Below are 15,782 nucleotides of genomic sequence, written 5' to 3' on the forward strand. Positions count from 1 at the left end.
TGTTGGTGAGATTCTTCACAAAGATTTTCGAGAAAATTTGGAGATTGATTTTTCTGCAGTGAGAGGCTGATTTTCCAATAGTGTTAGTTTCTCCAACAAGGAGTGTGAATTACACAATTTGGCAGCACAAATTGCTCAATGAGGAGAAATTCTTAAGCAAGCGAAGTTGCAAAGGAGAGATTGATTTGCACAGGACAATTAATCTGCCAGGAGAGAGATTTTCTAGTGGAGGTCGTATTTATTTTCCAAACCAGTGGGAGTAGCTAGAAGGGTCGAGTTCCTCAGCCAAGGCCGCACATGCGAGTCAAAATCACCTTCAGAGGGAGTCCCAATTGATTTTGGTGGGTCAAATAGCTTCTGGGAGGTTTGAGGTGTCTTGCAGAAGTGAAGAAATAATTTTGGCGGAGCTTTGCCAGTGTCAAGAAAGCAGTTGTAATATTATTTTTGCTAAAGAATTTTAATAATAGAACCCTCATCTTCCAACTAGTTTTCCCTTTAGGGTTTTTCGTGCGACATTTGTTCGAAAATACTGGTGTTCTATATTTCTGCGTGTACATTTTTTTCTCAGTTCCTATATTCATTTTCTCGTGAAGATAGACTGGTGTTTTATTCAGTGTATGCCGCAAAGTAATTGCAATTGACAAATACTCTGAAAAGGTAGGAGAATAATAACCAGAAATTGCGTTAGTGATCATAATTTCACAGTTGGCTTACTAAAGCCCAAAAGACTCAAAGAACAAAAAACGAATTACTGAAAAACAACAAATCACGCTAGAGAAGAACCCAGATAATTGTTTTAGAGTTGCAAAATTTGGATAAAGCAACATTTCTATCAATACAAAAAAAATTGCTCAAAACAATTTTTGAGTTGAATTTGACCCCAAAAGTATTTGAGCCACGACTGCAAAAGTCATCCCCCAATAGTACGTACAAAACCTAAAGCTAACAAAACGTGGAGAAGAAGAAATCCATATTTATCAAATAGCGCCAGCTATATGTACAAACACAAGAAGCAAGCTATAGATATATTACATTCTGGTTGTTTTTGGCAATTTCTTGAATCCTTGGTGTACCTTCAATCTCCCTTACCTTTATATTGCAAGCCTTCCATTTTTTACCACAAGAACCCAAGAGGTATTTGTTACACGAAACCGCTCCCGAGAGGTGGGAAACTCGTTCCAATGGTTACCGCACCCCCGGGAAACTCGTTCCTTTTCAGCGAGAGCTTCAATGGAAGCTTGGGAAAGTTCTCGGAGCTTTGAAGGCAATTTTTTTGGAGTTCCAGCGTTCCCTAGGGTTGGGGAATACAAAGCCTGTAGAGAAATATGATGAACTGCCCACAAAACATGAGCCTATGTTGAAACCTTCACAGGAAGAAAGGCCAAAGACATCTTTAACACCAATATCCTTAATTGAGAAACTGGAGCAATCTCTTGATGGGTTAAGGAAGCGTGTGGCACCTTGACGTAAGGGCGATATCTGGGATGTCAAGCTGATGAGTATTTCTTTTGTTGTTTATGTATATATATATTGCAGAAGATTGTGTGTGCATATTTAATGTGGCAGTCAATGCTTAAACATTAGAGTTGTTTTTTCTCGTAAGAATAACTAGAGAAACATGTCAGAGAACTAATAATGAACTTGACATTTTAGATATATAAAAGGGAGAGACTCAGGGAAAGAGACACCCAGAGAATATATTTATATAAAAGAGAGATTATATATTTATTATTTATATATTTAAATTGATTTTAATATTTGAGTATTTTGAATCAATATTAATTTTGATTATTATATAAATTATATAATTAAGAAAATAATTTTAATTTTTTAATTTCTTATTTTTTATTGTATAATATTACAGCTCCCAATTAGCCGTTTCCTGTAAATTTTGGGGAAACCTCTAGCCGTTCTGGAAACCCGTACCCAAGTTCCCAATGTTCCCACGTTCCAGAAACTCATGCAACATAGGGTATTTACTATTTGACTCACAAAAAGAATAGCCCAATAGATACAAAGAACAAAAAAGGACTTACAGCAAAACTACTAATCCTGTTAGAAAAGAACCTAGCTGAGTTTTTTAGATTAAAAGAATTTTGCAAACCTATATTCAGACTGTTGCAGAGGGAAACAACTACCAACAAAAATACTATAATTTCATCCATGGAATAAACAGAATTTTTTCTCTGCGTTGCAATCCTTCTCATGCATTTTACTTGAAATGCTACGTATATTTTAATATCAAAGTAAAAGAGTATTTTACCTGTCTGTTACGCACATACTCCAAAAACAACCGCACATGTGGATATCGATACCGTTCCTCCTCATCTGTCGAGAGAACCCTCTGAAAGCAAATAATATCTCCATCTTCAATCTGCAACATTAATAAGAGGGTTGTTATATTTGAGTTCACAAAAATTTAAATGGCACAAGCAATTATAGTGCTGCAGATTCATGGCAAAATGAAGGTATATATGTACATGCAACTGCTAAAAAAGCTACAGAATTATGGTAAAATAAAAACATAGTGCTCAAGATATATAGCAAAGATATAAAAATGCAAATAGCAAAGTTCTAAACATAAACATCCAGCAATAAAAATAAATCAAAAGAAGCCATGATACAGCATAGAAAAAATTCACCTGGCTATTTCGGAAAGGAACTCTCTTGTCAATACGCTCACACATAACACAAGGTTCAAACTTAATTTCCTGTCAGTTATAACAATAAAAGCATGGATGAGACTTAGATGGCGATATTGATTACCAAGGTAAAGAATAATCATCAATTTTTCCCAAAAGAGAACAGAACTGCAACGTTCCAGTCCTGGAACCTAATCATATAGAAGAAAATAATTACAAGGGCACTACTGGCATTAAAACAAAAGAGAATTTTTTATACAGCCATCTTGATCACTGTTCCAAAACTCATCTTCGACTGACCTCATAAAGCTCAATTTCGGTGTCTGGTGGAAACCCAGCCATTTCATTAAGTTTCAGTAAAATGTCTGCTGGTTTACCTCCAGACTTCTCAAAACTCCTTCCAACATATCTGAGGCCAATATAGATGATGTTAAAGGTCGAGTAGGTGTAAAATTAAAAAATTCATGTAAATGAAAAAATAAATAACTAATAATAGGAAAAATTTACTACCGCAGTGATTCTTTCTCCGGATCATATAGTTTGAAGAAAAGGAGTATATCGTCCTTCTTCTTTTCAGGTGGTGGAAGAAAGCAAAGATTCTACAGAAAAAAAATCCAGAGTGTCATCAATAGAAGCAATTCAGTTCACAGAATGCAGCACTTGAAACTTTTTATAAATAATCAAAGAAAATAGCATGTAGGTTATCAGCAAACCAAAGTTGTTAATCTTATGAATTCTGTCAGTTTAAAAAGTTAAATGAAGATGATACAAAATACTGTTAAAAGTTTCAACTTTTCCTTAAGACACATTATCCAATGCTATGGCAATAGCATTATCACATGTAATAAGGTAATTTAAAACCAAAAAGTATATACATATATATCTTAAAAATAAGGATCATTATGAAATTATGCAAAGCTACATATGAACTCAGTTATAACAACTTAACTGAAATAAAGATCACTTATGAAATTATGCAAAGCTACATAAGAACTCAGTTAAAAGACCTTAACTGAGACTATCTTACTAATGGAAGCAAAGATTATAGGAATAGATTGTTATACCATGCTATGGAAATAAGATTATCACATATAATAGCGTAACGAAAAAAAAGTCTTAAAAAGAAATAAGGATCATTTATGAAAATATGCAAAGCTACATAAAAACTTGGGAATAGAATGTTACCCGGCCATGCTTTACTTCCATAAACAATTTTAACTCTGGACCTTGCACCTTACTTGAAACCTCCCTCAAGTGACCAACCTGTAAGTTTAAATAATAAGAAAGCAATCTTATAAACTCTTAAAACAAGACACTCTCTCAAGTTTATATTTATTTCTCACATGAAACAAAAAAGAGTGTTAAAATGCTTGGGCATTACAATGTTTACAAAAATACTTTAGAAAAAATTACGTCTCATGATCCAAGACTATAAGTAGAGGTAATATAACTGATTGGGACTCCTCTAATGGTATTAGAGGTCTATTGGGCCGATACGTATGGTTTTGTCGCTTAGCCCACAACCAAAAACGTAGATACTGTACCGGAATTCCAAATTCTTTTGCCGCCTCTTCCTGCAAAATCATAGTTTTGATCATATTAGTAAAATCTAGGAAATCTTGAAGACATTGACAGCATACATAATGAAAAGCACAGGTAAGAAGCAGAACCAACAAACTATGAAAGACAACAAATTAAGATGCCCAGGTTCTATCATTTTATCAAGGAACTATTTTATGATAATACGATAACAGGGTTCTAACTGATATTACTGTGGATGACTTCCTGACATTTCTCGCACAGATAACACAACTGGAAAACACAGTTTGAGGTAATTTGGATGGCATCTTGGAAAGTTGTATCCCAACAACTTCAATAATAAAATATCCACTGTAGGAAAGGTATCACTTAACTTGTACTCATTTAATGAAGGCAGACTGGCCCAATCTATTTGTTGATGTCCCAGCATGTGACAAGCAGATCTGCAATTATAGAAACCAGAACCTACAGCTAAATCTCAAAAATCACTGAAGCCCTATGAAAACTCCAGATTTTAATAAACTAAAACTTCTGTTCAGAAATTTCGTAGTGTGGACACAGCATCTGGTGAGGTAGATAAAAACAGCAATTAAAGGTGTCTGGATCTACATAAAACAGAGTTCGGAATAAATCAGAACAGCAAGCTGAATGTCTCTATTGGACGCAAAAAAAGATAGAATCTTCTATTCGCTTATCACAAGTAAAAGCACTAACTCGAAAGCCAAACTGTTTAACCAAGAGCGTGAAGAGCCCTCTCTCTCTCTTTCATAGAACAAGAGACTTGAGGTTACAAAGAACCCAGTCATATCTAGTGAACTGCCAACTTTGAAGAGGCCAAACCCTAACCTTAATGTGCCATGGAAGATGCCCTCATGCATGAGTTCACCTACCTAGAACAGTGCACCCACTCAAGAAGAGAAGATGCTTGCATGAATTAGAATCTCTCTACACCCCAGAATAGAAAAATATCCCCGCATGCAATGTGACCTACCTGCATTGGGATCTACACCCTCCAAGATTAGACGATGCATGAGCCTTCCTTGCATTAAGCTCTCTGCCCTCCAATAATAGAGCATGCATTCGCCCACACCACTGGATGACTAGAAAACTAATGGTTCTGACCGCATCAAATATCACTGATCCATCCTACTACTGAAAATTGTGGGCCCCCATAGCCAAGTAATGATCCATGAGGTGGACTCCTCAAGGACCCTGCCCAACTCTGTAGCTTTTATCTACTCATACTGTCGTTGTGAATGCTTTGCTACTATCTTTGCATTGTTGTTGCAACTATTGCAATAATGTGTCTGATCTCCCCAGATCTTGAAGTACTAGCTTCCATAGGGATGCTCCCTCTGAAACTAGACTCCCTTTGAGTCTCGATCTCCCTACGGGAAATATATCTGCTCCCTCCTGGCAACTTGCACTATCCTCCTGTACTAGAAACTGGATTGCGTATCACAGGGTTGGGAATCTTCTAGCTGGAACTGCACCTGCACAGTACAACTGAGCAATTCGCACTGCATGTGTCACGCAACTAGTTCTGCAACTAGTCTTGTAACTATCTAATGATAGATCGCGTCTGCTGACACTGATACTATGGGCGCCTGTAGCAAAGGTGATGGTACCACTGCAACAATCCATAATTGATCTGACTGATCTCCTTGTTGCTATTGTGTTGGACCCTGCCCATCTAGCACAACAGAGTCTCATACTCCTCCTCCACCTGGATCTAGTATCCCATTATCTCCTTTCGAGCATTGTCCCTAGTTGTGACCCTTCTTAACTTTGCAACTAGCACGAGACAACTCGCACCTCCTCCAGCACCTGTCTCCGGTAACTGGAAGTCGATCTGCTATGCAAATCTGGAATCTGGCAAACTCGTACAGCCTTCTCTAGAAATGTCGTACGACCATCTTTGCAAAGTTGTGAAACTCAAATATTTGGAGAAAATAAACCCGAAAATCTCCCTCTTTCCTTCTACTCGGTTGTTGGATATGCTACTCGTGCTCCTTTCTGGAGTGAGAATATCTACTCACTGCTACTGCCAATCTGCAACTGGAAAAAATAAATCTCTAAAACTCGAGATCAAATAAGAGAAATTTTCCGTTTGTTGTATGTGCTTTTCTCTTACCACCCGACGATGATTTTGTTGCTTCAAAACCCTCGATTGTCCAACCAAGGAATCTGCTCAGCAAAAATCTGAGTTGCAGCTACTCCCTCTAACTATTGGAATCATTCACCCGGGCAACTCGACTTTTCTACAACCCTGCAACTAAAAATCAAATTTTTGCCCTGGCAATTTGTCCAGCTTGTCTGGGTACTGCGCTGCCTCCGAGAATTTCGGCTTGTTGCTCCCACTGAACAGCGAATTTCTCACCTCCGCTTTTGAGCTTCCCGGCCTATTACTCATGCTCTGGTACCATGTGAAAATTCCAAAGTTGAAATCATATTGCAGCAACTGGAAACTATTCTTCTAATTGTTAATTAATTTTAACAATTTATTTGCTATGGCAAATACTAAATAAATCACACTGCAACATTCACAAATAAAATACTGTGGAAATAATAGTGCTCAAAATTGAGAAAATACTAGTGCGCACACAATAAAAATGACACAGGTATTTTTGTATAAATGTCCATGGAAAAACCCCAGCAACTGAGGGTTTTTATTATTAAGCAGCACTGAAACCTGAGTACAATAATCTAGAGGTTGAAACTGACAATCCTACAGAGAAAAATATTGGCAAAAATCTAGTGAGAAATTTTCCTCACCCCACAGGCAAATTCAACATTGAAGACTGGCCTCTGAAACCCTCTATGAATTTCCCTACGTCACCCTCTGCATAGGCTCTAATTCGTACAACCCAGATCTCAATCCGAGTTGCTTCTTTTGTTTGCCACCGACTATGGAAACGCTTCTCCCAACCTCTGCAAAATTCTTCTACCACCGGAACACTTAAACGACTTTCCGAATCTGCAAATCGAACTGCCTTTATAGGCTACTGCACAGTCCCTGCGTCACCCTCACTGTGGCTCTTCTGCCTCTCTGCAAATGCACTCACGGGATCTAGAAATATTCCTCCAACCTCACTATCCCTACCCCTCATTGTCCCTACTTCCTCACTAAAGCTCAAACTCTTCGGCAACTGACTGCTGCTACTCTGGAAAATCGAATTCTCTAAGTGACTCTAATGTGTTCTCCAAGTGCCCATCGACTACTACTTATAATCCTCTGTTGGAGCACCAAGCACCAAGATCATATCAGAGTCAATCTGTGTGAGTTTATAGAGAATTCTCATCTTGACATAGTTAATTCTGATTAATTAACCAATTTTCCTAAGTTTAAACTTAGGAAACATCAAAAAAAATGGTTAATAATCTAATTAAGTCATCTCTGGCTGGAATTTCCAGAAACAATTTCTAGGTTTTGGAGATCTCATGTATTCTAGCCTCTCCACCAAATTTTGTGGCTAAAACACATCCGATGCTACAGAAACTAACAGTATATGCATATTTGAGTTCACAAATTCAGAGGCGCTATTGTACATGTGGCAGTGGTTCTTCTTGGGGGCAATTTGTCCACATATTTTCACACATAGTTCCCCAATGGGGAGTGCCTTGGAGCATCTTCACAGTTTCCAATGCATGAGTGATATATTTGGAGGCATGAGTCATCATCTAGTGACCTTTTGGCATCATTTACACAACAATGAGCTTTCTCGAAAATAACCTCCATGAGATAATGACACATGTTGTCTAGAACCTCTCTTCAGGGTTAAACATGCATTTTAGGAGGAACGCCCATCATTCAAGGAGGAATTTGGATGGTTTGCACCCATAATCATTGATTATGAAACATACAGGAAAAAGGTTTCCAAACCTTAAGAGGACTTGTAAACGTCCAAAACCACTCTTGCACAATTATAAAGGATGTGCATCTCTTCAGAGTTTATTGATAGTTGAAGATGTGCCATCTCTTTAGTGTTTATAGATAGTTGAAGTGGTCAAGAGAACAAATTTAGAGGAGCTCACTACTCCATTGGAGAATTAGGACATGTTTCATCGAGAAAGGGTCAAATGATATATTCTAAGAGAACTACGCATGTCCTCATATGCATCACTAATCACCATAGCACGAAAAGCTTGCCTCACCTTCAATAGGTTCCTAAAAGGTGAGGTAATGCTTACAAATCTAGTTTTCGCAATCTTAACTAGATGCAACTTGGAGTCAATGCCATAAAAGTAATTAACCCTTATATGCCCTGTGACAAAGTTAATGGGTTGTTTCCCTCTCTTGTATAGTTGATTAACCCATGCACGTTCTCTGTGCTTGACAATATCATGCATCAAAAGGTTCAATGTGTGCACCAAGCACCCGAACCAAAAGATGTGTGGATACACCCGCACCAAAATATGTGTGGATACACCCGCTCAATAATTTTTCTTGCTCCCTTACAATTTTTTGTATTATCAGTGATTACCTAAACCACATTAGCAACACCAACACCATTAATTGCTTTCAATAGGAGATTTGTAATGTTTTGAGAAGGTGCACTAATCGAGGAAGAGTCATACGTTGTAAGATGCAATGCACCACTAGCAAAAACACCAAGAACATTATCAAATGTGGGTTTCTAAAACTTGTCCAACCATCTAATATAATGGATGCCCCACAGTTCCCCCACTCGTTTGTAAACCATGTCAAAGTTCTTTGAATTCTGGTTTTTTCTTTGTCTAATAACAAAGTTCTAGCTTTCTCATAGTTAGGGCTCTAGTATTCTCTAAGGACTTCATTGATGGCCGTAACCAAATCATACCAATAGGGGAAGCGACGCACATTGAATGGTATACTGCAAGCACAAAGAAACCACAACACATTGGCATCCAACTCACCCCTTCGACAATATTAAGGAAATCTACTATTGTTCTTCTAGATTCAAAGGTTCCAGAAGCTCCAAAAGGAGATGAAGTTATGTGGCCTCCAAATCTAGAGGTTGCATCGAATTGATGTTTTTGTTTCTTGTCGTTTCTTTTGCAGCCTCCTCTATTTTGATGTATCTTTACCTTTGTTCTATTGATACCTTAGGGAAAATTGAGATCCCTATGGCACCCTTATTGCCATCACTCTCCATTACCCGGCAAAGATGCCTCCTCACACAGGTATATGAACCAGTTCGTATACCTGTGTGAGGAGACATATAAATTAGAGGTTCAATCACCTCTACCCCCTCAATTTTTGTCACAAATCTCCACAACGGTGTCCATGAACCTTTTCCCCTTGCATTTCATTGTCCTCTTCTGTACTGTTCCAAATGCAGAAAATTTGGAACAGAGAGTGATATACAAAAGCAAACGTGATTCATACACAGAAAAATTAAACGAACAACAAATGCTCAATACAAAACAAAAATGTGTACCAGCTGAGCCATTTAATTAATGGAGTGGAGCAAGTACAATAGTGTGGAAAAAGCACCTGAGCTTGCCTCAAGGGAAAGCTTGACAGAACTTGAGTGTCAAACAGTAATCTCAATGCTGGAAAGAACTGCTCCTCTAATGCTCTGCGCTATCTCCCAGTAACTACACCTACTGGCTGGAAAGGAGCTACAAGAAACACCGGCTTCGATGCTCAAAAAGTGATGAAACTTTAACCACAAACTCCCTGGCCAAGACCCACTAAAACCGAAAAATGGTTTGGCCCGATTTTTACCTCCCAAAACCGACCCCCAAAGGCACTGTGCAATCCCCAACAATTTTACAATCTCTGCTGCGAAGATATGGCTGAAAACCCCACTTCCGGTGCTCAAAAAACGCAGAAACTTTATATCTGGGATCCTTGTCAAAAACCCAGGAAAACCCAAAAATGGTTTGGCCAAATTTTGACCTCCCAAATTCGACCTCTTCTATGGCCCACGCCCTCCAAACAACTCCAGAAATACGGCTTGGAAGGAATGACCACAAAGTCCTCCGTCAGGCTCTGAAATGGAAGCAAACACCACTCCAAATATCTCCTCTAACCTCCACGGCAAAGCTCAGCCTCAAGGACTGATACTCTAACCACCAAATGAGCTCCCACACACTGCCTATGCACTAGCCCAAGTAGTGCAAAAGTCACACTGCCAAGCCAGAAGCTCAATCAGCTCCCAAACTCTCCTAGATGCTGACTATCCTCCCTAGCCTCCTCTCCGTAAAATCTCACATCAAATCTCCACTGCTAAGCACCACCAATGAGCTCGGCCTCCTCTCCACTGTATCCCCCAGTAATACGCACAACCTGGAAGGGAATGCTACTGCTAGGAATCACAATGTGATCCTTCTCCTGAAGAAATGAAGAAAACCTTCCTAGGGTGGCACTCGAAGTCCCCTGAAGAGAGGGTGAGCTCTTCACCTGAAGAACTTGTGCTAAACAGCCAGTGACTCGGCTAAGCAGCTCAAGCAACCAAAGAGAAATCGATATACTCCAATAAGATGAATGAAATGTGGAGAGCTACCTTCCTTCTATAGATTTCGTGGACCACTTTTTCCCTCCATTTTCCATCCTTCGTGGATCCTTTACTAAGCCATTGATTTTCCCTCTCATGCAATTCAAACTATTGGCTTAAGAAGTGCTTATTTTCCTTGTGTGAACAAAACCAAAATAACTTACTTCTAACTCCTAAGTCTCCTAATAAAATCGAATGGGCCCCATCTCCTCCAAAATTGGCCCCAATATGTAGAAATAAATCTTGTTCCAAAATAATTTAGGAGGGACATTACATCTTCATCCCTTTGACCTTCAAACCCTTCCTCATCATCATACATTGGGTCACTATGAGTGTGACTACTATCCCCTTCTTCCATTTCTTCCCTTTGATGCCTATGCCTCACCAACGCCGTGAAAACCAAATATGGAATGATAAACCAAAGGAAGACCATTTTTCCCAAAGCTTACATGGACAACCTGCAATAAAACAAGGGAGAAGGAATGTGAAAGAGTAGGAGAAGAGAAAAAATACAAGAAAATGAGAGAGTTGGGGTTTGCAATTACCTCTTCAGCTCTTGAGAAGTTGAGGTAGATGGCAGCCTTTGTTATCTCCTCCAAGCTCCTCTTTATTTACTTCTCCAAGCCCTCACAAATCTGCCATCTTATTTGCTCTCTTCTCCAAGCTCAAGAAAATGAGATGAAAGAATAAAGAAAAGAGAGGGATAAAAGGCCTTCTAATCTCATACTCACTCTTCCTTCATTCCTAACCCAACCTAGGTCCCCTCCTAACCTGGGAGTTAAAGTAACTAAAACATTAAAAAAAATAAAAATAAAAAGTCTGCAGAGCATGCAAGTTCAGCCAAAACCGCATGGGAAGCTTCTGAGAACCATGACCGGATCATGTACAGAACCAGCGCAGTTCTGCAGTGGCAATGAGCACAGCAACACAGAGGAAGCACAATTCCGGATATTGGGAATGTGGATTTTGAAGCAGTTCTGCAGCAGTTCCATACAGAACACGGTTCCAAACTCTGGCCCAGGGGGTAGTTCCTGCAACACTGATGTAGCGCTAATACTATGTTAAATTATCAGCAAATGATAAGCAGGATATGCGATCATACAATTTAGAACCTACAGCGAAATCTGAAAAATCACTCAGCGCCTATTAAACCTTGAGGTTTGAATACACTAAAACTTCTGTCCAGATTCTTTAAAAGCACAGACACAGCATCTCACAAGGTTAATCAAAGATTTAAAACAGCAATCAACGCATTCACATCAACATAAAACAGAGTTCTAAAGATCAGAACAGCAAGTGGAATATCACAGCAACAATCACATGCCTCCCCCTATTAGACAAAGAAAAGATTACATATACTACAACCATATCAAAATCAAACATGCTACCTCAAAACTCAACTGTCTAACCAACAGAGTGAAGCGCCCTCTCTTTTATAGAACAAGAGATGAGAGATGACAATGAATCCTGGACTTATCCAGTAAAAGACCTCTTTTGAAATGGTCAAACACTAACCCTGATGCACCATGGAAAAAAGTGCCCTCATGCATCAGTTCACCTGCATAGAACAGTGCAAAGACTTGAGGAGAGTGAATGCATACATATGCAAGAATGAGAATCTCTCATGCACTGCACCCCAGAATAGAAAAGAAAAAAAAAACACATGCAATGCACGCTCCTGCAGTGGGTTTTGCACCATCCAGCATTAGAAGATGTATGCACCTCCCTTGCCTTGGGATCCAAACCCTCCAATAGTAGAAAACACATACCCCTCAAACCACCGGATGCCTACAACACTGATGCACCCCATTAGAATCTCTCTAACATTGAACTGGATCTATTGAACACAACAACCTCAAGGAGAACAACTCAGAGTAACCTAATAAAACTAACAGTATACATTGTGGATTTGTTGGCCTTCGGCCAGGAATTACAAATTAAAAGGCAACAAACACAATAAAAATTAAAACAATTTGTCATAACAAGTATAAAAGAAAAACAGCGTGTTAAAAAATCTCATCAATACCACGTAAAAACAGAGCAGTAGCATAAAGAAATCTTGTCATCGAGGTTTGCAAATACTGATTATTATCTTTACCACTTATGGAAAAGGATTTGCAAAACTCCTTAACAACCTTTTTTGTCTAAAAAGCTTCAATGAAGGCAAAATGTCTTCAATAACAAGGGATAACGTGCAGGCTTTTTGGTCAAAACATGATTTCCCGGCTAAACAATTTTCCTGGCAACATTTTACCAATTGGCAGTATCAAATAGGTTATTTTCAAAGACCTAGCAGGACAAGAATTACGCTCAACGAAGGAATACTTCAAATTGAAATATTATTACAACATTTAACACACCCAAACTCGAGATGTAATAGAAATAAGACTACAGCATATGTTGCTGCAGGAATCAAAACTAAGATACATACTCAAACTTGGTATTACTGCTCACATGCATAGATACAATAATTATGCCATGACTTACTAAATAAAGAAAGATACAAGCATTATTACTAAAGGTAGAATTTTAATCTTTATGTATGTCTAGTACATGAACAAACTCCCAATCTTAAAAGCTTTTGTGAGAAGAAAATACCTTAGGCAGTACTACACATATCAACAACGGTGGTAGATTCCATAAATCTTAATGGGTGAGATTCAATCTTTGGTTTGTTAAGATAAAAATACCTTGAAAGAGGTAAAAGGTTGTTGCTTCTGCACACGAAAACTTCGGACCTTGTCATGATCTACAAGATCAAAATATATGTCCTTCCCAATTTGATCTGCAAGATCTTCATCCCGTGCCACCTGGAAAAACAATGATACACAAATCAAGTTGGAATGCACTTGAATCTGTTGTGAAGTATAAATTGAAATGCACAAAATTAAGTTTTAACCCAAAGAAATATGTCCTGGACTTCTAACTCATTTGTGTTTTAGCCATAATTTCTGGAATCATGAAAAGTATAAGAGAATTCAAAAAAGGTCAGTAATGCATGGTCATAATAACCCATAAAAATTCAGTGTGCACCTACTTTAATAATAGAATAAAGATGTGCTTCTGTCTTCTCTTTCCGTTTCTTCTCCTTTTCTTCTTGTTCTTTCTTCAATCTTACCTGCAAAGCATAAACAAACATGAAGATGCTCCTGACATAAAGTTATACAATATCTCAAATCTTAGAATCTATAAAAGTAGTCAACCCGTCATAGAATCCAAATTCATCTACCAATATTTATACTCCATGTGCTACTCCTTGACAACCAAAAGTGCATGTTTAGAGTACCCAATAACTTGCATCTTAGGAAGATCCCTTTTGTTCTTTTATGACAAGCAGCAGGAAAGTGCTAAACATGTACTATTATTCAACTCTGTGATAAAGAGCATCAACAGATACAAAGAAGAGAACATACGCCAATGCCAAAACCAAGAAAATCATAAATATCTTGAATGTAATTCTAGCGCATCTTCTTGAAGTCAATGGACTTCTAAAAAATGTAAGACAAAACCAAGAAAATCATAAATTATCCTGAATGTAGTTTTAGCATATCTTCTTGAAGTCAATGCTCTTATAAAAAATGTAATGGATGGAACGAGCAACCGAAAGTCCAGGGCTTATGAACAATCAAAAGCACATTGAATCAAAGAAGTACCATAGTCAGCATGCAAGGAAGTTAAAAGCCATTACAAAGTAGGGAGTATTAGAATAATACTATTTAGTGTTTAATGCTCATTCTTATTAGCTGTTGCTATTTTTATCTTTTTAGCAATTTCTTAGATGAAACTGGTTCTTTCTATTTCCCAATAGAAACTTGATGTTTCTATTACTGTAAATATCTCTGTATTACTTATTGAGCTTCATTTTGCTCATGTAAATCAATTCAATTCATTCATTCATTATGGTATCAGAGCTTAGGTATTTTTCGAAATAATTTTTCATTATCTGAAAAATTTTGCTTCATTTCGAAATAGCTCTGTAGGAATCTGGATTTTTATTTTTTGGCGTCAAAATTTCTACGCTGCAAGAGGTTTCGTTCTGATTAGTGCAGTAATCGAAGGTTTTTTCCCGCTCCTATCTCCAGTGCCTGAAGGATAAGTCGTGGGGACTGAACCTGAGAGTTTCATTGTTTGCTGTATAGGCAATTTCCAGCGATAATTTGCCGTGATTACAAGGTGAGCTAAGTTGCATCACGGCCGGAAGGATGAAATCTGCGATTACAGTATAAATATATATTATTATTTCAGAAGCGCCTTCGGGGCGCGGTCTCCTTTTCAGCATTGTAATATACTTCAGCCACTGGTAGTCCGAGGCCATTAATCTCTCGTGTGCTGAAGTTGAAGCGCAACTCTGGGCGATACACAGTCTCTCTTGCCATTTGCTTGAACAGTATGAACACATACCTGTGGATACCAATTGTGGGTCTCGGATCCTCATAGCGCATTTTTTTTCCGCAAGAGTGCACCCGGCTGGAAAATATAAACCCTGCCTCTAGAAGATCAGATCAGATCGAGTCCTCGTGATCTGCTCTGTCGGATGCGACTCGTTGTCGTGCAAGTCGCTTCCATATTTTCGTAGCCCGTCAAATATCTGCCCCTCCAATTTAATGAATTTGTGTTTGTCTCTCCGCAAATATTAATCGTTGTTGATCTGGCTTACGGGATAGCTATTGCATCGAGAGTGATCGGTCTTACGAGCAGCCGTGAAAACGTCTTGGCGGAACCGCTTCTGCCCTCATTGTGTGCGCTCAAATCCACCAAAATTTCCGAAATCAGCGTTCCAAACTCATTCATTCCCGCCGCTGCTGTCACTGTCGCTGTTCATGTGGAGGAATCCAGTCAAATGCAGCTGGTTTTTGTTTGTTTTTTAATTGGCTGTCAGCAGATACAAACATATTGAACAGCAGAGAAAGACGTTGTTGTCATAAAGACACTGCCGTGAAGAAATACGACAAGAGCGTTCTCATCTACAGGTGCTCTCAGCGTAGGGTACTGGACATATATACACTCAGTTTCCAAGTTCTATTATTTGTTGTATTTATCAGCACTCTTATACAGTGTCTTCAGTGTATTTTTTTATTGTTGGCTGAGCATGTCTTCTCTGTTGAACGTCATTACTCAA

General features: G+C 38.5%; 1 protein-coding gene across 6 annotated transcripts in view; it reads right to left on the reverse strand.

The window, feature by feature from the left end:
* Positions 1 to 15,782, reverse strand: part of LOC149141397 (ubiquitin C-terminal hydrolase 13-like) — a 191,242-nt gene that overhangs the window by 90,946 nt on the left and 84,514 nt on the right. For 5 of the 6 annotated variants that reach the window (XR_016264002.1, XM_089446291.1, XM_089446289.1 and 2 more), the window contains exons 30-37: positions 13,701 to 13,781; positions 13,354 to 13,473; positions 4,094 to 4,216; positions 3,828 to 3,905; positions 3,153 to 3,241; positions 2,943 to 3,051; positions 2,643 to 2,711; positions 2,264 to 2,374 (exon numbers count right to left, since the gene is read on the reverse strand). Coding sequence is in view for 5 of the 6 variants with exons in the window: in XM_089446291.1 (XP_089302417.1) it covers positions 2,264 to 2,374; positions 2,643 to 2,711; positions 2,943 to 3,051; positions 3,153 to 3,241; positions 3,828 to 3,905; positions 4,094 to 4,216; positions 13,354 to 13,473; positions 13,701 to 13,781 (780 nt within the window). In the remaining variant the exon portion in view is untranslated. The remainder of the gene's footprint in view (positions 1 to 2,263; positions 2,375 to 2,642; positions 2,712 to 2,942; positions 3,052 to 3,152; positions 3,242 to 3,827; positions 3,906 to 4,093; positions 4,217 to 13,353; positions 13,474 to 13,700; positions 13,782 to 15,782) is intronic. The other variant, XM_089446292.1, reaches the window with a different exon arrangement.

This window comes from Pinus tabuliformis, chromosome X (assembly GCF_031772625.1).
Source record: "Pinus tabuliformis cultivar Carrire ecotype Pingquan chromosome X, CPIR1, whole genome shotgun sequence".
Taxonomy (NCBI): domain Eukaryota; kingdom Viridiplantae; phylum Streptophyta; class Pinopsida; order Pinales; family Pinaceae; genus Pinus; species Pinus tabuliformis.